Source organism: Lipophrys pholis, assembly GCF_963383615.2.
Source record: "Lipophrys pholis genome assembly, chromosome: 3".
NCBI lineage: Eukaryota > Metazoa > Chordata > Actinopteri > Blenniiformes > Blenniidae > Lipophrys > Lipophrys pholis.
In genome coordinates this window covers 31,236,258-31,261,244 of record NC_137627.1, presented here as the reverse complement: position 1 = coordinate 31,261,244, position 24,987 = coordinate 31,236,258, and the positions used below count along the sequence as shown (strand labels likewise).

The window sequence follows — 24,987 nt, the reverse complement described above, 5'->3', positions numbered from 1 at the left end:
ATTGGACATGGTTCCGGCATGTTGGTGTCTGACAGGACGAAGGAGGAAGAAAGGAGGCGTTCCACTAGCATGCCACGGCTACAGGCAACACCTGCCAACACATTGATAAAAAAGCTGCTTCAGCAGCACAACAGCAGCCTTGACGCTGTTCCAGGCAACAAAAGGCAGTATCTATTAACACTGGTGTGGACAAATGCAGATAGCAGGATAACTTCAGCTAAAATGTACCACTGAGATTAATCATGTGCCATGAAAGGCTATAATTCCGCCTGAAGGGGGGGGGGGGGGGGCATGATGGATTTATAAAGGAAATGAATAGCATTTTACCACTTAGAACTGTCTGTTTTGTATTAAATCATAAGAGAACGATTTCGAACACTCACATTTGACTGGATCAGGAAAATGTTTACGACATCCAAAAAGCTTTTTTTTTTTTCATTTACAGCTTGATGAGCATCCAAACCAACGGTAAACAAACACACTCATAATTAAGTAATTCTATACCAGCTAACATTTATTTACATTCCCTATGATTAAAGATACAAATATATATCTTTCACGCAAATGCACACACAATGTGTGTGTGTGTGTGTGTGTGTGTGTGTGTGTGTGTGTGTGTGTGTGTGTGTGTGTGCAGACACACAGTTACTTTATGTGGGCAGCTGTTTTTCTTTTTGTTGTTTTTGTCAATCACTTGTGAAGAACTTTATGTTATATTTCACTGTCTGGAGGTGCTTCACAAACAGCGATTGATTGACTGATGAAAAAAAAAAGGAGGAACTCTTGTTGTGTCAATGATTTATAGCTTACGCATACACACACACGCACACACACACACACCAAGCAATCATAGGTGCTTCAATGTAAACCACGGCGCAAAACATCCAGCAGATTTTGAGAGGGAGGAATGTCTCAAACAGCACAGAAAGGGGCTTTTAAAGGGAGAAGAAACTGTTTCACAACTGTGTCCTGCAGGTACTGCTGCTCGTGGGTGTGCTACAGTCGTGTCTGCACACGAAAAAAAAAAAAAAGAAAAGAAAAGAAGGATGGAGACACGGTACAAACATTCCTGAGACTTAGCGCAATCACTTGAACAAGGTTATGACAGAGGCTGGGAAAATGAGAGAGGATTTCAAAGAGCGGTGCAGGGAGTGGTGTTTTAATACGAGTAAATGAGCAACAAGCAGGAGACAAAAGGAGATGAAAAGAAAATAGAGGTCTCCACTAAGAACAGGAGGACTGGCGACAAGAAAAAATCAGGAGGAAGAAGATGGAGTGAGTGCCTCTGAGAGGTTGAGGAGAGACGAGAGCAAATAAAGAACGGCGTGATGAGTGACTGAGGAGGGGGCCGATTGGAGGAGACACATTAATTCAGTGATTTCAAAGATCCTCATTACTCCCCTGTCTGATTTTGCCAGTGGTGGTGAAGCCATGGAAATATAATGCTGCCATGACGAATAAAAGCTCATCACTGACAGGAATTTAACATGCCGCCCGAGGAGTCGCGGCTGAGGCGAATCGTTTTTTTCACCCCGCTGTATATTTCCTTCCAGGATCTACCATTTTCATTTCATTTGTCAACGTACACATTGATATGTTTTGACTATGATTAACTGTGATTCTTAAAAAAGAAGGCCCAGAGCTCACCTCATATGCAGGTAAATGCCACCGGTGCAGCTAAATCCTCCAGATTGTTAATTCAAATCAAAATTGACTTTGAGAAGCCAAATGGGTGAGAAGAATGTTCTTCTCTGGAGGAGACAGTGCCGTGAAATACTGGCATCAAAACACTGCTGACATCATCTGCGGCTTGCATGTGGCAGCATGCAGTGATTTGCAGGACTATCCTGACATGAAAACAAGGAGCCGTCTATTGGATTCAGAATATTTGAGCGCTGAGACAAGCCCCTGGTTCGAGTCCACATTTGGAAGGCCTTCTCATGCACAGCTTGCATGTTCTCCATGTGCCCGACTGTGTTTCCTCCAAGCACTCCAGTTTTCTCCAAAAACATTTGCATGCATTTGAATGCATTACAATTTTCCCATTCGGTGTGAGTGTGGTTTGCTGATTTGTAGCTGAAATATCCAAATGAGATGTCAGGATTCTTTCTGCTTCTGTACCCTTGCAGGAATTAAACATTTTGTCCAATTGGGTTTGTGAGGAATCATTGGTAAATCAATTTTTACAGGCATCATCTAAGCACTGGTGCTTGTTTTAAATTTTTCCTATTAGGTTATATTAGTGCTAAATTTTCTTGATCGCCCGCATTTCTGCTGTGGAGATGTGTTATTAGGTAAGCAGATATGCAGCAAATAAATCTGCATGTTAGTGCGTGTTAAGCCAGGAGAGGTCAGGGCACTGTGTGTTTACCATCCTCCTCTCAGCTGTTTTTTTTCCTTTCTCCTCCTTCCGTCTTCCTGATGTTATTTTAGAGCTGTGTGTTTAATGAGTGATTCACCACACAGAATCAGTAGCAGCAGCTCTGAAGCCAGTGGTCAGACCCTGGGACAGTGTCTGACCTACTTCATCAGGCTCCCAGGGAGGCATGACAGATTCACACCACACGGGTGGACAGCGAGGAGGAGGAGGAAGAGGAGGATAGAGGAGGTGAGCTGGGCCGAAGGGGCTCAGCCAATCCCCCTGCTCCATCTGTCTGCCACATCCCCTCTCCTCTGCATATCCTCCGGAGAGCAGAAACGGCAAGCCATGCAGAAACAACTGTTAAGATAAATCACTACGATCTCAGCTGCTCCACTCTCTCATGCTCTCCCCCGGTGACATTTGCATTTAACTTTTCCGGCCGGGCTATCTCTTATTCTTCTCCAAATAAATAAAAATAACAAACCCCCTTCCACACAGTAAGCACCCCCCCTCCTCCATTTTATGCAAAATGAACTGCATCCACAATGTCTTCCCCCTCGGTGGTTTCCCTGGCACAGTGCAACACAGCAGAGCCTTTATGGCGCGGCCTATGCTGTGCAAGCGAGGGTGGGGCTCATGCTAATGTCTCATTTGGATAATGAGGTGTGATCTTGGCGGGATCTGAACAACAAGCAGCCCTCCTCCTGCAGCGAGGACATGGGGGCTGGAAATTGACTCCATCAGCCCGCAACACCCGAATGGAAGCAAAGACCAAGGTGCCGTACGTCCTCCTCTCCTCAACCTGTCTGACAGTGTGCATCTGCTAGAAGCAAGAGCGTAATAATATACAGGATATACACGTGTGGCCTTTGGATATATGAATAATGCAGGCAACAACGTTAGAAGGCGACAGTGCAACGTGCTATGGCACACAGATTGAGACAGACTACACCGTGACAGGCGAAGACAAACAAATTTCACATTGCTGGGGGAGCCTTTGCAAAGCTGACATCATAATGTCTCTTGTCTCTGTCAGAGAAAAGAAAGAGACAAATGGGTGCGCGGAGCGGCACCGCTGTTAGATGTCAGCAATATATGAGGCGTTACTCGTTTTATTCAAGGATGTTCTTGCCGCCGTCTCGCACTTTTTATTACATGGTGCAATCACGGCGCGCAGCCATGTCGAGAGAGTCGACAGATCCAGCAGTGACAGAGTGACCATCGCGCCATGCTTCTCAGGTGATAAAAATGAGCCGCATCATCAACACAGATTGTTTTTTTTACGCAGACCAGGAGGGAGTGAGAGTGCTAATAGAAGACACAGGAGAAGGCTTAGAGCCATCAACCCCACAGTTTTATCAAAGAAAGGTCTCCTTCTAGCCAAAACAAGTTATAGTCTGCTTTAGACCCAATTTATATGACAACATTTTGAGTGAAAATGCATCAGTTTTGGATAATAAAACTCTCAAATAACAGTTTTCTTTGACACGTAAATCTAAATAGACAACATCATGGCAAGGAAAGCATTAGGTCAGCAATAATGTTGAGGATTCTTCTCTTCTTGGACCAGACACCGTGTGTGTCTCCAGTTCTCAGCTGGAGCTTTACAGAAGCGGAGCAGTTTAGTTATGTTTGGATTGTATTTGCGCTTTTGTATTCTGGCTTGGTGCTACCATGTCTAATGTAAAATTGAAATAATAACGTTTTTCAATATGATCTAGTACAGTGGGCTTCAACTGACTTGCTATATATACATGCGGATCATGAATGCATGATGCAGTTGTCAGTCTTTTGTGATATGCATAATGCAAATCTTGATATAAACATCCATTACATCATGCATCCCATTTCAGAATAGCTTCAAGCTTTTCCATAAGCCACAATGGGGCATTATTTGTATTTTTTTTTTTTTTCTGGGCAGTTCAGTCCATCAACGTTCCATCAAAAGTCTCTCTTCTACTTTCACAAAATGATATCATTACATTCTCAAACAACACTGTGAAGAATCAATCATTTTAAGGTGAACACCAGTTTAATTTGATGGGCCCGGCTGAAGAGTCAATTCTCATTTTATTGGCTCCTGAATCACGCCCCACGTCCTTAGCTGTTAATTTTTTTGGGAAACCAGAGTAATATTTAAAAAAAATGATCTCATAAAAATGTAGACTAATGAAGCTAATATCCTTCTATAAAATTATTCGCGTCGAATACATTTTTCGATGGAGTTTTAAAAATATTTTTACAACTATAAGATGAGAACAGCAAAGTGCATGTTATGCATATGAGCTCAGGGTAATATCCTTTGCTCCGCAATTTAGATTTATGCTGAGGAAACTCTTTGGGACACTGTCAGCTATTCAATGCCACCTTCCTGCCAACCTGGTGGCCAGAATGTAGAATCATTATAAAGACAGACTTAATGCTCTTAACAACACCCTCGTTAGTTTCCTCTGGTTCTCCAGGAATAAATTTAAAGTGAGACTGGTGAATAAATAAATATCAAGTGAAGTCCAGGAAGGTGTTTTTTTCAGGGACGTCAGACCTGGTCACCATCGCTGTATCCGTGTGCTTGCATGTTATTGCACTGTGAGACAAGGAGGATTAAGAAAGTGACAACCAGTGAACACGAGAAGTTAACACAGGCTGTTACATAAAGTCCCATAAACAGTCTCCTGCCCCTTGTCCTCTGCTCCACTCGCTGGTTCTCAGCTGATTTCTAAAACCCACTCCACCTATTCCACGCCAAAAATCTAACCCAGTGAAGCGTCTCCTTCAGCCACATGAATGTCTTTATTTATTCATACCTCTACTTGGACTGTCGGTACTTTTTTCATCTCATTTTGATACACGTGACGAAGACCCCCCCCCCCCCGCGCCAGTTTTTCTCCTTCTATACTTCATTTTCTCACACGGCAGCCAACTATTGCTTGTTCAGGCAAGCGTGAACAGATGTCGGCAGTGGTTGCCTGTGCTTACAGAGGGATCCATCCCCACGCTTTCTTGCTAAATTGAAGAGAACGCTCTCACTCCATCCAGTTTAACCTGAGTGGTAAAGCCCTGTAGCAAAGCTGACTGCACCTCTGCTCTCCAAAGCAGCTCGGTGCCACAGCTCCAACAAAAGAGGATGAAAGTTAGCGCTGCTGAGCCGAAAGGAGAATCATCTAAAGGTTCACATACTAGCTGACCCCTGGCTGATCTGATATCATCCTTCACAGCTGATCCCACTAATGTGGCAGGAATAATGCATTGTCTTTGACTTGGTCTGGCCCCCATCTCACAGAGATAAGTGCTGTTATGTGGCAGAATCAAGGTTAAAGCGGGTAAACAAATGTATTGTGTAGTGAATGCGGTCCTTCACCAAGGGGGGGGGGGGGGAGTTTTCCCACATGTCTCATAACTGTGTACTGCCAAGAATAAAACAACTGATCTCCTTTCTCAGGGGCGACAATGACATAATTGTAAGGCCATTCTGACAAAATGGCCATTCATCTCGTCTTATTATAGGCTGGGAAGAAATTTAAGATGGCAGCATTGATCGTCTGGGCCACAAAAACAGTGTGATGGAGGAAAAGCTGATTATCCTAATGAAAGGCTAATTTTTACTCTCTTCTGTTGGGGAGGATCTTTGAGGTTTAACCACATTGTGCAGTCCTCTTCCTGTGGCTTTCTCAGCTGACACACTTCACGGGACCGACTGAGTGGCATTCCTATTACAGCATTAAGAGCTGCCGAGAACCATTTGTCAAAAATAACCTTCATTGTAAGCCTGTTTAATTGTCTCTGTTTTTTTTGTTTTTTTTAAACATAGCCTCAGATGCCCACCCATAATTACCTGTTTAATCAGATCTGACGATTGTCAACCTTCTCTCAGGAGATGTCTGAACTGCATGTAAAAAGCAAGTTACCTAAAGCCCATTTCTCTTCCATTCCTTCTCAATCTCCTACCACTTTTTCCAATGTTTGATTAAAACAGGAGAGGTGTTCATTAGCTTCTGAGAAGTGACACCATATCTGCAGAACAGGTGTCCTTGGAGGAAGCCATCTTGGCGCATGTGACTTACCATAGCAGGTGCTATCTCTCCTCTGCAGCCACTCTCCCCAAACTAATTGAAACAAGGCGCTTTGTGGCCAAACTGACGGCGATGCAGTTCCTGCAAATCTGTCCACCAAAAGTGAGGAGCCTGATTAAAACACAGCTCTCCTTAAGTGCTCCATCAGAGTTGCATCCTAGTGCGAAAATAGCTTTTTCGGCGGTACAAACAACTTGTCATGGATATTTTATCTTCCTGACAAAGGGCGCAGGGTTGTCTCTCCTGCAGGTGAATATTGCTGTGTCGATCTACAAATTTACATCAAAATGAAAACAACAGGCCCTTTCTGCCAGGTTCATGTATAATGCAGCTACTTTCGGGGGAATTTGGATACATCTTAGTCCTCATAGTGACAAAACTATGAACAATAGCGGGAGGTATGAAGAGCTAAACAGATAGCTTTAGGTGTCATATCCGTCACTGCTCTGATTCAGTTTATTGCTGGCTAAAAAAAGCGTCCACACCAGTTGAGTTATTGACTCCAGTTAAATGACCCTCTGCTGACAGGCTCTGAATCTGATGGCCATTAAAACATGCCTCCTAACAAGGGAGGTAAACGATTATTTCATGTTTTGAACTAGTCTAGAATATCCCAGTTCTGTTAGATGTTAAAAAAAAGTGTATAAAAGCTGTGGTCACCTTCCTTTTCTGCAGCGCTCATTGAGCTACTATTGCTGCAGCCTTGAACAACAGCCAGCAGTGGGCTCTCTCTTGTCTCTTGTCTCAGCCAGGTTTGAATCTACTGGGAGGCACAGAAATGGCCTTTGCAGTTAATGTAGCATCAGCATACATCTTTTACTTTCCCCCACTCGGTCATAACTCACAATCAATGTCAAGAATGCAAAGAGTACCTAGTGGGAAATATCACAGACACCTTGAAGTTCACCTTCAATATTTTATTTTTTAAATGTAATTTTTTTTAAGCATCAACTTCAGGTGAACAAAATCAACAACTCAACGGAGAGGTTTTTATTGTTCATATCTGCAAAGCTTAGAAGTGGCATATAGCAGCAAAAAGATCAATGTCAAGGTTCTCAAACCTTCTCTTGAAACTCTCGGGTGCAGGGGTGTCAAACGGAAGGCAGATAGTCCAATCCACATTTGCCAGCTGTGAGAAATTATGACATTGACTGCAGTATATTTATTTGACCACTGGGGGCACCCAGTGGTATAACATTTTTCACTTCAGTAACTTTAGTTTGAATTATGTGTTGAGTCAGTTCAGGTAGTCAGAATCACTACACAGATGAAGAAATGCGTCAACATGAAAGATCATTTCTAGAATTGGACAGGTTATTCTGATCGCAATATATTCTGATCATAATATGAACGAACCTACTATATTTTTGGAGTTCCAGCTACATGTGGCCAAATGTTTTATGCCTTCAAAGTTATTGAAATGAATATTGAAAGTGAAAATTGAAATTACAATCCACTGTGGTCTGTACGTTGTAAAGCACATGGTGAACTCAAGAATAATATTGTTGAAATTGTAGTTCTTTGATTCAAATTTCAGGTTTGTAATGTGCTATATAAGGATAGTTTGTCAAATGTCAACTTTTTAATGATATATTGATACTTTTTGCATTAAAACAAAGAGAAAGATTTACAATTCAAGTTAATTATTCATTATAATACTATTATTTACTGATATGGCCCACTTCAGATCATATTGCGCTGCATGTGACCCCTGGAGTAAAATGAGTTTGACACCCCTGAGCGAGAGCTTCAAAATGTAGAAACACATATACAAACACTAGAATTTATGCTTCATTCATAAAAAATGATTAACGAATAACATTCATTAATGTTTGCATCTCTTTCAACCCTTCTCTTTGTTATATGCTTATTAATGTTCACATAATGAACATAAAGGTAAGTTAGTTTTTATAGCAGTGGATGTTAACAAGTCAGTTCAAGTTAAAATAAACTTTTTTTTCTTTTCTTTTTTTTTTAGAATTACTCAGCTTGCTGAGGGCAGGAAACGTGGGTTGTGACACATATTTTAGCACACAAGTCCCTGAAAGATTGCCTCCTGTGCAACAATATTAAAACAACATAAGCAGTTTATTTACATGTTACTTCACGACGCTCCAGGGAGCCACGAATCTAGAGGCTGAAGAGCCGTGGCTCGCAGACCCCTGGTCTGTGCTGACAAATGCACATTAAGACGGGAGCAGGTTCGCTTTTTACAACCTCAGCAGAAAGTGCAGGGGAACATGCATCACACTGTTGTAACAGCCCCATGTTGCACCTGCTTGGGACACAAAAGCACGCCTGTTGTGTGCTTCTTTGTTTACCTCCAAAAGCACTGAACTGTAGTAATGCTTTAAATCTAACTCTTTGTAAGCCGTTCTGCAATTTAATGGAGAGCCACGTTGGATCTAGCCTCTGAACTGCGCTTTAGTGGGGTAGGCTGGCTGTTCTTTTTAACTTGTCACTGTTACTATGGGAACTGGCAACATGCTTTTAATGCTCATACGGTTCCCCTCTGGGATTGCATCCTTTACAAAAATTGAGGACTTTTGCGATCAAGCATTATTGAAGAACACTTGTAGCTCGCAACCAGCCAGATCATCGCTGTGGAGAATACAGAAAGACTGCTGAGCATCGAGTGACGTTGACTCTTCAGGATGTGATTAAGCACCATAATGTAAATAAAATGGACTCGCCTCAATAATTACAGGTGACTGAAAGATTATGTGACAATAAATGTGCACATATGACTATGACCATGCAGGGTGGTGGAAACAGCCTACTGCTGAGAGCTGAGTTTATTTTCACAGCTTCTATATCACATTTAGTTTAACCTGTTGCTGAACAAATTCTAAACTCTTAAGTGTGGCTCAAAATGTAAACAAAAAAAAAACTAGAAGTCAACCTAACTTTGGGTTTGTGAGGGACTGAAGCTCCCTTTATAGGACATCGTACAAACACGAAAAGCCCATGCATTCAAAGGGAGAACATGCAAACTCCACACAGAAAGACCCTCCAAGCCTGAAATTGAACCGGGCTTGATTTGAACTGGATCACATATGGCTGTGAGCTGAGAGGGGGAACCCCCATGGGGGGAACCAAAGCTTCCTGGGGGTGGGGGTTGGAAAGCCCTCTTGATTGTAAGGCATCGTTATCACGCATAAGGTTTGTCAGGCAAAACTAGCCCACAAGAGACTCCAATCCAACCCGCCAAACTCCCAAGCAAATTGGAAAATTTTTAAAGAAAACATACATTTTTTTTTTTTAAAACAAATTAGAGAATCTTGGACCAAACAGAACACTATAACCTGAGCTGAGATGTCGGTGATGCTGTGATGAATGCTAGAAAACTAGCCTCAAAGCCATGCCGCCAGGGTGAGGTTTATAAAAACATGCATAATGCAGCAGCTACAGTAGATACGTTTTTTGGACATTTCACTGTATTTTGCAGCAGAAGTTTTCATTAAAAGTGGCTTCCTGATGGAATTGTAGTTATTTTCCATTGTATTTGTTTGGTTGTTGCTAAAATACAGACATTTTCATCACGTATACTGAGTGGCCCCTGAACTAAATTGAGTTGGGCACCCTTGTGTTAGTATTAAAAATAGGTGTCTGCATTTAATTTAGTAATGTCACAAAACTACAATGTTCAAGTGCTTACATTAAAAGTATAAGCAGCGTGAGAAGACAGGCTTTTCTACCTTTAAAGAGAGAAATGAGCCCATCAAAAAGAGAAAAAAAAAAGAGTGTAGCAAGAGAGTTACATGGGATATGACTAAATAGAAGTAATGGACAGAATTAGAGGCGACTCTTTTCCCATATCATTCAACTCACTAACTAAATAAAATGATATTGACATGACATGAATATAAACATAAAGGCTTCTGCCTCAACAAAAAACAATAAAAACAGTCTTATGAAGGTAAAACAGGTAATTATCGATTAGATAAATAAGGATATATTCACAAATAAGGTTAAAGTATCAAACTCAAAGTAATTCAGCTGTTATTGGCATTGTAAGGCGTTACATTAAATGCTCTTAATGTGAACATTCACAATGAGAATAAGTGATACTTAATGCCTCCAGTTGGACCACAGTTAATACATTTCTTTGGTGAACTGACAACTCGTCCATGAACAACTCGTCCACAAAACTGCAACCCTGGACAACTTGTCCACGCGAGTATTTTTTTCAGCATTATTGATTTGAAGGATTGGATTTCAAAGTATATTTGACACATTTGGAGAGCACAAACTGAACAGGGGAGCACCATGCTCAGGCTCAGATGCCTTCTTCAGAAATACATATTCAGAAATGTATTTCTGAAAACAAAAAAGCCGTAAAGTTAAAACGCCGCTTCATAGATGACGGCTTTGAGTGATGCGTTCAGGTGCTCGTTAACATGTCGCAAGCCCGCTGCGAAGCTCATACAGTATCAACAGTACACGATAAACATGATTAAAATATGCGAGCTGGAATGTGCATGCGCAGCACACGACAGTGTCGAAGTTTTGGGAGGGGGTGGGGTGGGGAACCCTGTGTGCAAAGAACAACATTCGTCGCAAGAAACAAAGCCATATGATACTATACAAAATGTATATAGACATATACTAGATATATGAAACATATAGAAAATATCAATTAGAAATAATATGTAAAACTACATTGTACAAGAATTCTGAAATCTCATCCGTGGATGAGTTGCAGTTTTGTGGATGAGTTGTTTGTGGACGAGTTGTCCAACAATCAATTTCTTTACAATTAATCAGCACAAATCATGAGATAAATGAAAAGTGACTCCAAACACAGAAGATCATTGGATCATTAATAAACAAACCCCCAAAAAAGTGCTTGGATTAAAGTTGTACGTGCACAAACTGTACTTAAACCATGTCGCTCACCTCTCTCGCTAAATTGAATTGTATGGACAAATGATGAGAATAAACAGAGAGCCTACTGGGACAACACCAATGTGGTTTGGAAATTCAAACAATCAACAGAAAAGCAGGAAAAGAAAATTGCCTCGGTGCCTCTCTTTTGAATTAAAAAAAAAAAAAGAAAAAGGTATAGTTCCTGATGCCAAACAGTTCATTGGAGCAGACTGACTTCCTTCCTTCTTCATGCGCATGTAAAACTGCTGTTATCACACTAACCCGCCTACCCAGGATTGGCAGCTGCTCACAATGCAGGTGTTGACCTCACACCCTACAGAGCGTTGTCACTCAGTAAAGGACTACATACAGAAAGAGAGGAAACTGAGAGAGGAAAAAAACAAAACAAAGATATGCAATGATAGTTTAAGGCACAGCTGTTCAGTTCACACCAGAGACAACATGAGTCAACATGCAAAGCAATGCAAGTAACAACACAACCGGCTTCCCAGGAACCAAACAGCACAAAGAGCAGAGGGAAAGTCTTTCCAGTCTGACAAGAGCAAAACTGTCACAGTCGTCCAATCACACACACACACACACACACACACACACACACACACACACACACACACACACACACACACACACACACACACACACACACACACACACACACACACACACACACACACACACACACACACACACACACACACACACACACACACACACACACACACACACACACACACACACACACACACACACACACACACACACACACAGAGAGAGAGAGCTGGTACCAATGCAGGGAGATCCCAGCGTCAGTAGCACGCACGGGGAAAGTCGAATCTTTCAGACATTGTCGCTGAGGCTTTGAGTGTAGAATCTTGTCTCTTATGGATTTAATAACCCCAAAGGAACCACAGTGCGTGTGTGCCAACAATTATGTGGAAAGCAAAGAAACTGAAGCAGTTATGTTCGGCATTTTGTTTTCCCCAGAAAAAAGAAGAAGAAGAGGAGACAAACCAAGCTGCAAAAAGAGACACGGGCTGTTCAGAGAAATGCGAGTCTGATGCGAACAAACTATGATCAATACAGTACCCTCACCTCAAACCCCCAATTTCCTTGATGTTATTTCAGGAGCTGATAATAGAGCTGCTTTATATTGCTCCCACACATGCGCTTGGATGTGTAACAGGGCAGGGTAGGAGGGGGCGCTGGATCGCACAGTGTGTGTGGAGCACTGATACACAAACAGAGGCTTTCTTTTTTCTTTTTTTCCCTTTTCCTTCATCTAACCTGCCACACTGTGCAGCAGGGTGCAGCACTGTGGAGGCAAGTGGAATTCACAATGAAAACACGAAGACAATCTGCTACTATCACCAGGTCTGTGCATGTGCACTGATATGGGTGGTTATTTGAGCAGAAGGGGGTTCTGGGGTGTGCTTTCAGGTGAAATTATTTAAGAGGGTTACTGTATTGATAAAGCCATGCCGGAGTTAATCGATAGAGCGGCAGAGAGAGCGAATGGGACCACCGTAAAGCGTAAACCTACCTGTGATGTTGACGTCCACGATGCCGGTGCGAGTCCCGATGCCATTGGTTGCGTCGCAGACGTACGTTCCGGCCAGGTCGTAAGACACGGGGCCCTTGAAGAACAGACTGTTGTTCTTGATCTCCACATTACTGGGCAGGGAGCCATTCAAGCTGTGGTAGGGGAGAGAGGGAGAGGCAATAATGCAAACACCGTAAAAAAAAAAAAAGAAGGCAGAATTACTACAGGCCACTAACTCCACAGAACAAAAAAAAGAAAAACTAAAAACTTCACCCAGATGCTGTAGAGCAATTCAAAACACATGAAAAATACAGTCTCAAGTGCCAAACAAACCTGAACGCGCGTGTGTGTGTGTGTGTGTGTGTGTGTGTGTGTTGAGATAAATACCAAGAATATTTGACAGCGCTATATTTCAGCCATCATCCATCAAGTCCAAACAAAATTATGAGGACAGGGAATCCCAGCAGGTCCACACAGGTAAGATATAGCTGATGCCGGAGGATATAGTTTTTTTGGCATGTGGAATACAAAACAGAAAGGGGTGGTGAGTGACGGGGGATGGGGGGGGGGGGAATCAACTACAGCACAGCTCACACGGCTGAACTCAAAACTCAGGGGAGCTGTCAAGAGAGGCAGCTGATCAAGCGATAAACGCAGAACGTACCAAACGCTGGGCTATCATTGAGAACTGCGGCTCATTCCTCCTGCCTGAGGTGTTTGTCTTTATGGTTCGCTCAAGACTCGCTCGTGTCCTTTGATCAGGTCAGCAGACCTTGAGGTCACGGATCACCAACACACACCGAGCCTCCCTTCTATTATGTGGACCGCTTTCATGGCGCCCGCAGGCTGTTAAACGGATCGGATTTCATGACAATTAGCCGTTTCCTGTAGCCTTCACCTCGATCTGCTTCATCAGCTGCTCTGAATGGACTCTGCTTAAGAAGAATTACACGACTACAATGCAATAAAATAGGCCTTCAGTCTTACTGCTATGAGATGCTGGGTTGCTGGTGGTTTCTATTTAATGGCTGTGTCAAACTCATAGTTACATCCTCCATGATTGATTTCAAGTGGTCCAGACCAGTTTAACCGCAGTGTATTAACCTTGAAATACAAATGTTTTGACAAACCCATTTATGTCCCATTTTTTCTGGCCAAATGTATATAAACACATTAACAACAATATTTATTGTAATACAAATCTTTCCACAAACCCTAAACTGTGAAAATGAAATTTCAACACTAAGCTATTTTTAGCTCTCTTGCAAATACTAAGGAGAATTTTTCAAAAGTTGTCATTGTAGCATCACATTATGTAAAAATGGTTCAATATGTAATAATGTAAGAAATGTTCACCTCGTTATATATTATAACGTCGCATTTTGTAATTATCTTCCGTATTTTGTAATAAAATTCTTGAACGTATTTTCTCATAAATTTTGCAGCATTTTATAATAACTTGTTATTATTGCGACAGTTATTACAAAATGTGGGTGGTCCAGTTTTTCCAGTTAATAATTTGGTGCAATATGTAATAAATGTTGCCCTTTATCTATAGACATGGTTCTATGTTTGATTATGAGAAAGAAATTAAGATTCAGTTAGGCTAGAATTATATGTACATATATTATTCAATTTTCTTGAAGAAATGAAACCAGATTGTTCGTGACACTGAGTGCATTTAATCATTTTACTTGTATTTTGTAATAACTGTTGCAATAGGTTATTACACAAGTTATTACAAAATGTGTTCAAGAAGTTTATTACAAAATGCAGCATTATCATATAATGAGTATTACATTGTTACATATTGCACCATTATGACATAATGTGGCTCTACAGTGCTCCATTTGCCCCCTTAAGCATACATGATTTTATAAATTCGCCCTTACAGCATGGCTTTGACGCTAATGCTACTTTATCACTAAGGCAGCTCAGGTCTCAGCGTTGTGTGCTCCTCTTGCTTAGGTCCTATTTACAACAACAACGTCAAAGAGAAAATGCATCATTTTGTGTGTTCATTTCAGGAAAACAGCTTTGACACAGCAACAATATACACGGAGAAAGAATTGGAACGCTTTCGAAAAGTTCCACCTTGGTTTTCAAAAAGTTGCTTTTTCAGAGGCTCCATGCACTGTTGTTGTGTAAACAGATCCCCAAAACGCTATGAAAGTGTTTGTTCTTGCTTTAAGACACTGTAATGTAAAGGGGGCTTAAAACACTGCAATCCCCAGCAAGTGAATAATAAAAAAAAAAAAACTCCAGTTTCTGTAATGGAAATAAAATCCAGCCAATTAGACTAACTTTAAAGAAAGCCAAGAAATCCAGGCCTCCTGCTAACAACGGTCAAACATCACTTAAGAATCTTGATACTTACATTTCAGGACATGTCAATAAAAAAAAACCCAATGCTAAAAGAATCTTTTCCCATCCATAGTTCAGAACAAAAGTAATGGAAAAGATTGCGGTCGAGCTGCTCTTCACCGGCCACCTTGGCGAAGCAATTGCAATGGAGCTGCAAACAACCTCCAATACAGTGTGTCACGATTCAATAATCAGTTACCTTGTGAGCCTCCATCAAGTGCTGAGTTTTGCAAAGCTCGATTGATTTGCTGCAGAAATGAAATGCTGGCAAACTGTGATTCACTGCCGATTCTGCCACGACCAGAGATGTCTGCATTTGTGCAAGACATTTCAGTGTGTGTGTGTGTGTGTGCGTGTGCGTGTGTGTGAAGCCTGAGGGTTAGAAAAATGAAAGACCAACAAACAGCTTGAGAGTGATGTATTTTCTTTGATGACTTGCTGGGCTGTGTGCGTGTGCGTGTGTGTGTGTGTGTTACTGTTTTCTTGGTGACCAAAATTTGTTTATGATCTCACATTACCATATATGTACTAATTGTTCCTCTAAACATGAAAAAAATATGATAAATAAATCAAGTGTTAATAATGAAAATCGTTATATTGAAAACAAGTCTTGAGGTTGGAGCCGGGCTAAGTAGTTATGGTTGACATCAGATAAAATCTACAGGAAACTCATGAAAGTCATTCCCATTTAGTGATTGTTTCAACCCAAACTTGTGAAAGATTATGTCTTTATAGTTTGCTTTGTGCTATTAAAATGACATTGATTGAGGTTTGTTTGTACAGACTTCAAAAGGTTACAAAACAAAAGAAAACAATAAATTGTGTAATAGGCTTCAACAAAACTCAAGGATGAAAACAACCAATTAAAATATTGTTTGAAAAGTGCCCAATGAAGGCTTAATACACACATCAATACAGCTTGCGTGATGCATGGGAACAAAAATGACGTTTGCATTGTTTAAATCTTTATTTTCAATATTCAGACGAGTTGTTAGCTAAAGTGAGAGTGAGTCTAAAGGAAATAAATCAAGTATCATACATGCGTGTATTGTGGGACCAACTTGTGTTCACACACACTGTTGAAATAGACAAAAAAAATCTTGATTACAAAAATGAAACATGTTTACATGTTTAATTAATTAATATTTGCATTTATAAACGGTGTAAACGATCCTTCTGACCTTTTGGGTTTTAAGCAGGAGTCAGAAAAGTTACCACAGGAATAACTGGCTTGTGGCGGCCAAGCGTTCATAGCGACGTCGCTTTTTGATCCTTCGATGTCGTCTCTTCCTATCATTGAGAAGCAGAATTCACCAAGCGTTGGATTGTTCAGCCACTAATAGGGAACGTGAGCTGGTTTAGACCGTCGTGAGACAGGTTGATTTTATCTGACTGAGAATGTGTTGTTGCAATAGTAATCCTGCTCTGTAAACGGGACCTAAGTCTCCAGTGATGAATTTAAGCCATGTAATGTTCCCTGAAAGGCATGAACATGTGTGTGGTGTGTGTGTGCGTGTGTGTGTGTGTGTGTGTGTGTGTGTGTGTGTGTGTGTGTGGTGGCTGTTTTTTTATTATAAGATGAAAAGCATTTCTAATAAATTACACAAAAAATATGAGAATATTAGAATTTCCATTAACAAATTATAGTTAATTGGTCTAAAAATGAGTGTATTTAATTACCCATCCATCTTGTTTTGTTGCTCTGAAAGCGTTATTCATGAATTTTGTTCTTTTTGACGTCAGCAGCATAATTCTATAATTAACCTATTTCAAATAAGAGCCATTTAGATCAGATGGATTTTTTCTAATCGCAGGTACGGCGCTTCACTCCAGCTTCCCTCAGCCTTCCTAATATCAGCAGTGGTTGCTTTACAGTCTGAGATTTTGCTGTGTTACAATACAGCATGATTTACGTATTATTTAAAAGGGTCGTTAAGAGATTTATAAAGTGGAATACACAGCTATCAGTTACTGAAGAAATTACCAATTTTCTTGGTATGGCCTTTAAGGATTAATAGAATCATATTTTCACAATGGAGATAAGTATGCCAGCTAATTACAGCAGAGTGTGAAGTAATCACATTGGAAACCACTGCTTTTTTATTTTTTTTTTATTTGTGAAGTTCCATATCAGCAGTTTAAATTTTTTTTTTTTTTTAAAAAAAGATATTGGAGGAGGAGAAACAGAGAAAAGAGAAATATCTGATAAATCCTAGCACATGAGTAATGAGGTTGTATACAAACAACTCTGCTCCATTTTTTCTTCTCCCAGCTCAATGTTTCCGTGCCCCCTCGTAGCTTCAGTCGGCACTTAAAACAGACTCGGTAAATGAGCACAGCGACTCAAAAGATGCCCCACGAACAAAACGTTTGAAAAACAAACAATGAGGGTCAAATAAAAGGATCCTCTCCTCGTTACTAGTCAAGCGTCTGCTGTTTCAGGGAAGTTCCCCATTAACCTATTTTAAGACGGCGTTTTGGCACCGTGTGAGAAGAGGTTGAAATAGTTTTTTTTTTTTATTAATCCAGCCACGGAAAACATTGAAATACTCTGCACACCTACAGATTCAACAGCCTTAACTGGTCCAGAATGAAAGACAACAATATTTCCTGGATTTGGCGGCGCTTCTGGGATATGTGTTTGCAGTTAAGTGTGACGCAATCCTGCCAGCCTGTTCTGGATGGTTCCGTCGCAGCCTTGTGCTGACCTCCACAGTGCAGCCCAGGGGAACCTTCACAACAGATTTGGCATCTCATTTTCAGTGCAGCAATGGCCGTCCTCTCCTATCTGTCAGCACAGTGCCCTCGTCTTTCTAGATCACATATCCTCCTCTTTCTCCCACTCTTCATTTCATATCTTCCCCAATCTCCCTAAATCTCCTGGCTTCTCGTAATAAAAATCATCTCTATCTTGTCTTCTTTTCTTTTGCTGTGTGTATATATATATATATATCAGTGTTGCTGGCTTGAAAGCTAAATCTATGCATAAGGAACAGAAGAGGAGGGGAAAAAAATAAAATAAAAAATGCCCATGCCTCATTAAAATCCAACAGTGGTCTGTGGAGTAGCTACACAATAGTCTATTAATCCACATCTACTCAAGTCTAGTGACACATTTCTCAACCTTTCCTTCGCTGAGCAATTAAAGGACAAATTGCTACATTTATCTCTCAATTTTACCATAAAATACTTAAATTCAGAGCGGTGATAAGCTGGCCTCGTGTTCAAAAAGCAGCGCTGAGATTTCTAAGCACATGAAAGACTTCGATTGCTGCAATTCTGCTTTCTCCTTGTATCCCTTCCATACCTCAGCGCGTATATTTATTATTTCCGCATGAGCAGTTTTCATAACATTCCTCAGAGCATATCAAACCTGGGTTGATTTAGCAATTCCCCCGAGGCCTTGAAATCATGTTTGTATCTCCTTTTTGCTTCGTGCATTTGCAGCGATACTCTGAGAAAAAGACCCTGATGTCACCCTTGCGGTATGCCCGCTTAATCCACGGCTTCTCCTCCAGCTCTCGCCTCATTTTCAGCGTGTCAGGGACAAAACCAGAATCTCATTGCACCGCGGAGAACGCAGTGGCACTAACAATGATGCTTTCTTACACTTCTACCTGCATGCCGGTCTTCGGAACTTCAAAGCAAAAAAATAAAAAATAAAATAAAAAAAACTCAAAGCAAAGCGAGCAGTCTTCTGTTTGCATTTATCTTTCAGTATCTGTGACCATCAGGCAGATAGGTGTGTGTACATGTGTTTCTGTAATAGGCCTATTGTGCGATGCCTTGGGTCCCACTATTATCTTCATTACACGTTTTATATCCCAAAAAAATAAACACACACATTTCAGGAGCACATCAAGGAAGGTGGTGCAGTTTCAGCGTACTTGTGTGACACACACACACACACACACACACACACACACACACACACACACACACACACACACACACACACACACACACACACACACACACACACACACACACACACACACACACACACACACACACACACACGTTGGTGAAGTGTAGACTCATTCAACTAGGCTTTTCTGTGAAAGGCTCTCCCAAACTCCTCACAAAACACCTTTTTTTTGGTGGTGGGGGTGTTGCAGAAATCTAACGTGAGAAAAACATCACGCAGCCATGCCGTCTCGCCTCTCCGAGCCTTAAGGGGGTTTTGTTACGGTTCAGTTAGACTCACAGCTTCCACTGGTAGATGGTGACAGGGGGGTTCGCGTCGGCCCTGCAGGTCAGCTGAACGTTCTGACGGTTCAGGTACCAGTTCCCGTCGAAACCCTCGATCTTCACCTCGGGTTCGTCTGCGAAAGAAAGCACACCAATGTCAGTTCATCCTTCTCGAGCTAAAACTTCACAAACTCTTGTGCCAGTCAGGGAAACTTGGCACAAAAAAAATATGTTGCAGATTTAAAACAGTAACGCTCTAAAAAGAAAAACCTCCACAGTGATAAAACATTTGGTTTGCTGTGCTTCCATTGAGAAGGTGGCAATTCATTTTGCTGAGGGGTTGACATAAAAAGCTGGCAAGCCCACAAGTTCCTCTCAATACTAAAACATCTTTCCACACAGCAAAGATATGCCCAAAAGCATACTTATACTACTTATAAAAATAAGGCAAAGCAGTTGGATTGCATGCATCATATACACCAGGGGTGTCAAATACATTTTAGTTCAGGGACCACATAAAGCCCGATCTCATCTTGAGTGGCTCGGACCGGTAAAATAGTGATGTAATAAACCTTTGAATTTAGTCCGTACAGTGTTTTTTTTGTTTGTTGTTGTTGTGGTGCAGAGTATATGTGTTGAAAATCTATACATTTTCACACAACTAAACAATAACTGAGAGAAAATATGACTATCTCAATGTGAAGCCAGTTCTAATGATGCAATAAACAGTTAACTTTCAAAAAAACTTCTCCTATAACTGCTCCATTATGTAAGTTTTTTACAACCTTGGTTGTAACCATGGTCCATTCTATCATGTGTGGTCTTTATACTTCAAATCAAATAAATTGCAGATGACTGTTCGTGATATTTTACTCCAGTCAAGATTTTAAAACAATTTATTTGGTGAAACAGTATTAAAAAGTTGGCTAAATTTCACTAAAACAATAAAAACTACCACCAAAAAAAATCTATATAAAAATCAATGGAAAGATTTGTGTCAGTGTTTCTCGCCTTAATAAAATAGGACTTAACTCAGTCGTGTTTTGTTGTGAATTGTAATCAAAATGCAAATATGTGGAAAATAAAGGAAAATAAACTTGATGAAGATGGAGTCTGGTGGCGTAGGTGCTTCGCAGAGGGTGATTTGCATTTTTTTGTTCTTGTTTGCACCATGTTTACTGTAAACTGAAGCACCGGTGTCACCTTGCAACACAAATTACTTCAGGGTGTAAACAAAGTACAACTAAAACGGTCTTGAAGCAGCCTGTTTGCTCCAAAAAAAAAAAAATCAACATATCTAATAAAATCCCTCTAAAATGTGCCACATGGGAAACTAAAGAGTAATACTGATGTGTACTATTGGGAGTTGTAGGAAAGCAGTGCCTTACATTGCACGTTGAGCACCACGCTGTCTGTGATCCTCTCGTTTCTGTACGAGACGATGCACGTCAGCTTCTGTTTGTGGGTCTCGCGGCTCGGTATCACCACGTAGTTGCTCCGCACGGTCACCGTCCCGTTCTGGTTGCGGGTCTCCTGGAAAGTGGCTTCGCCTTTCAACCTGGTGTCCCATCTGATCACGCTGGGCGGCTTGCCATTTGCCGACACACAAGTGGCAACAGTCATCTTGCGTTTTTGAGGCCTGGCCACGATCGTAGGAGTCGTCAGTGTCATACGAGTCAGGGGCCGAGCTGTTGAATAGAGGGGGGAGGGGAGAAAAGGGCAATCATGTAAGAGAACCAGTGAATCTCAATTGAATGTCTAATTTTGTCTACTTCACCTACAATCAAACATCTGAGGAAAATTAAATTAAGGGGGCTGAGTTGGAAACGGTGTTGTAAGTGAAATCAGACAAAGTTGTTCCTCTTTCCCTCCTCAAAGCCAAAGCAGTTGTCAAAGCCCTCAGATGTAGAACCCACTTGCCTACCCAAATGCGCAGTCATCCAATTTCAATCTTTTGTGAGTTGCCAATTAGCAATCTACTCTTAGTACATCAAAAGGCAGGCTGGAGCTTGAGTGAATCCACAACTGAAAGAGATAGGATATGAAGAGGCCTCTTTGAACGCTGCCGGTTGGTTATCTGCACGCAGGTTTCCCGACATTCGCTGAGCCGGTGAAGCCTAAAATGAGGTGCTCAGAGGCTCAGTGACACAAAATGGGGACTCGGAGTTGACTAAGAAGCTCTGGCAACAGGGACTACTTAAGCCAAGTGTTTTTTTTCTTTCACTGGGACCTAATGCAAAACACACCAACACTTAATTTCTAATTAGCTCTGTAATCAAAGTCAGCACACAACCTTTTCAGAGCTGCATCTCCCCAAGATAAACTACACCTCAAGCACTCCTTCACTCCGCAAGATGAGACTATTCAAGCCAAATTACACACCGTGAAGTGGCCTTATTGATTTCCGTCTCACCTGCCATTTTTATTGATGACTTTCTGTGGCACTTCCCTGTTTTATTAAAGACGACTGGGCCAAACTGGGGCTGCTGTTACGCCGCGCATCAATCATAACATCATAAATCTGTATAGACTGATTCTCGCAACACGCTTGTCTCCTTTGACAGGATTGTGAGACTCCACCTAAACATGGAGGTTGGTGGCGCTCATGTTTCAACTGTAAATAACACAACAGGAAGAACAGAAGAAAGTGTTTCGTAAGAGCTCAGCCTACTTTACAAGAAACCTTGTGGCCATGTAACGTCAAAACACAGTGCTGTCAAAGTGTTTTCATTCAGCTCTTCACTTAAGAAGACGATGTCAGCTTGACCCTGTTTTGATGTGAATCAGAAGAGATATTCTGCTTTTGCCGCAAGTCACTGAAAAAAAGGAAATTTACATACATTCCTGTGATTACTCATCACTCCAGTGAAAACATGTCCTGGGACACAGGTCTTTCACTGATCTTTACATCTAAAACTTTTCTTTTCGGCTCAAAATGGATCTGCTCATGCATGAGTCAGTGCTACAATTGCACACTGCTCTGGAGGAACTGTCTTTGTTCAGCTACATGTAGAAGCTTGTAAGTGACCAATGACTCACTCAAGTGTATGCATGCCATGGTAGGAGTCTGGTTGCATTGGAAGTACAGAAATATCCTCAGAGTTTGCATAGAGATTTGGAAATTTCTTCCAATAGAAAATGATCCCTTCATTGCAATTATGGTTTACTCTAAAAATTTGAGGAATTATTCTAGTAACTTTGATTTGCTTTGCTTAGTTAGGATCTCTAAAATTATGCATATAATGTTGGCTGTCAGCACAGTGTGGGTCAGCCTAATGACTAACTTACTCATCAAGTTGAAGATTAGTTATTTAGGCAACGTTACAGTTGAAATGCGTGTCGTTTTTGTGTCAGAAACGTTTCTTGCTTATACTATAACAGTTCAGACAAGTAACATTTTCCCCACGTTTCCACAGAGTCAGAGATCCCAAAGTTCCACCATGGGAGCTGATTTAAAAACGTTTGTTTTTCAGTGGCTCCGAGCCCAGATGTCGTGCAAACTGACCCTCTAAAATGAAACAAGTTTTCTGTCTTCACTTGAAAACGTTGTGGTGTAAACAGGCCTTTAGAGGAAGATGTTGTATTGACTTCATTTTAGTTTTTCTCAACAACAGCAAGAAACAGCAATGAAAGAGTTGAGGTAAACTACCAACATACAGCGACTGTCCAATAAGTATTACTGTTAATGACTAATACTCCTCAATACAAATATTCCTAATAATTTTCGCTATGAGGACAACTTATTTTGGTGATGACTGATGACTGCTAAAAGGGAGGGTCAAGTGAAATGGTAACCATGAAGAAAACAGGGAACACTAATGTTAAAGAGAGACAGCAGCTTTGCAGTTTTACAACAGTAAGAATTAACAAGGGGGTAAATTTTGAGTATTTGTAACTGACAGTGTTACTAATTTCCTATTGGGGATCATCACTATTGCTAAAAATACTAATGATACAGGGGTGCATTAACACATTATCCCCAACACTGGATAAAGAAAATCCATGTATACTTCTAACATTAGATGTGATCTTGAACATACTTTTCACAAGTAGACAGAATATTGGCACTTTTTGATTTAACATTCATGGAACTTAATACTTTCATAGCTTGAGTTTAAAGTTCAGCTTTTTCCATTCCTCCTAAACAAACCTGGGATTGGACAAAGAGGAAAACAAATGAACAAAACAACAAAAATCTTCAATAAGCACTAATTAATTTGGCTTTGTTTTTGCTGAAATTCTACAACATGCCAGGTCTGCCTTTAAAATATAATCAAACTCCCTGAGGTAGTTTGCTCTAATTAATTTCTCCAGTACAAATCTTACCAAAAACAGTGAGATTGACCATGTTCTCCCGGTTGCCTGCAGGGAACGTGGTGTACTCGCAGATGTAGGCAGCCTCGTCAGACAGCTGCAGGTTGGAGAACACGATGGTGGTGTCCTCCAGCGAGGGTGTGCGGTGACGGACCGCCGCCTGTTTGAAGCTGACCCGCTCCTTGAAGGGCGGCAGGACGGACACGCCCAGGGCCGGGTTGGCGATGGCCACGTTTTGCTTGGTGCCATTCAGGAGCTTCTGCCAGGTGACTTGCGAGATCTTGACTGGAGGGTTGCTGTTGATGAAAATGCACCGCAGCTCCACTTGCGAACCCACGAAGCCAGACTTTGCAGAGTCCATCTGTACCATTTGTCCATTTACAGCTAAATGTAACAGACACAGAGAAAGGGGGTAGGGGGGCATTTAATTAACAAGTGTCCAAGGCCAAGCAAAGCACTTCAGTCAATAGGAAGTACATGCACTGAAAGTCAAGGAGTCAATTCAGCCTGGTAGGTAGTACATGCACGCACAGCACTCACAGTCAAAATTATGGATTCAGTCACACACACCACTGTGGCACACATACAGTACAGCATCTCCTTCCTGTACATTCAAGCACATGGCACTAACACAAATTTCTTGTCATGAGCACATAATGTAAATACAACCCATGAAGTTAGTGTTTCTGATGGAACAAAGAAGAACCAACACATCATTAATGAATGAGTACCAATGCAATGACATGGAGCCAAGTCATCATCTGCCTTCCACCTTCCCAGAAGCACCCTGGGCAGTCATCTGTAATTGTAGTTACTTCCTATTCACAAATACTTTAATGCCTGCCTGGGGCTCCTATTAAAAAAAGAAGAAAAAAGTGGGGTCCTATGTAGGTACTTAAAACATTGAGAACCCACACATTAAGTAGAAATTCCTCGTCTTCACTAACTAGACCAAAGAGGAGTTGGGTTGCGAAAGGAAAGGCCAATTAGCAAGTTAAACACACGTGTTGTTTTTTTGTGCGTACGCTGATCTCGCACTAAATTAAAGCTTCATACTTGCTTCTTTCTCATGTGGCCCTTTTAACTTTGCTTGAAATTAGCTGTTAACGTCCTTGAGTCAAATTGTCTTTACGGTCTCCTTGCTTTATCTATAACATAGATGATTAGCTGATTGAAATAAGTCACACTGATATCATATTCCAATTTAGTACATAAATAGATAAATATGCAACCCATGTGGTTATTTTACCCACTCA

General features: G+C 41.2%; 1 protein-coding gene across 4 annotated transcripts in view; it reads right to left on the bottom strand.

Moving 5' to 3' along the window:
* nectin1b (nectin cell adhesion molecule 1b) overlaps positions 1-24,987 on the bottom strand; it is a gene marked incomplete at its 3' end in the record, with an annotated part of 205,502 nt that overhangs the window by 122,749 nt on the left and 57,766 nt on the right. For all 4 annotated transcript variants that reach the window (XM_080459823.1, XM_080459822.1, XM_080459821.1 and 1 more), the window contains exons 2-5: positions 23,744-24,115; positions 20,806-21,105; positions 19,434-19,551; positions 12,863-13,014 (exon numbers count right to left, since the gene is read on the bottom strand). In XM_080459823.1, the coding sequence (XP_080315949.1) occupies positions 12,863-13,014; positions 19,434-19,551; positions 20,806-21,105; positions 23,744-24,115 (942 nt within the window). The remainder of the gene's footprint in view (positions 1-12,862; positions 13,015-19,433; positions 19,552-20,805; positions 21,106-23,743; positions 24,116-24,987) is intronic.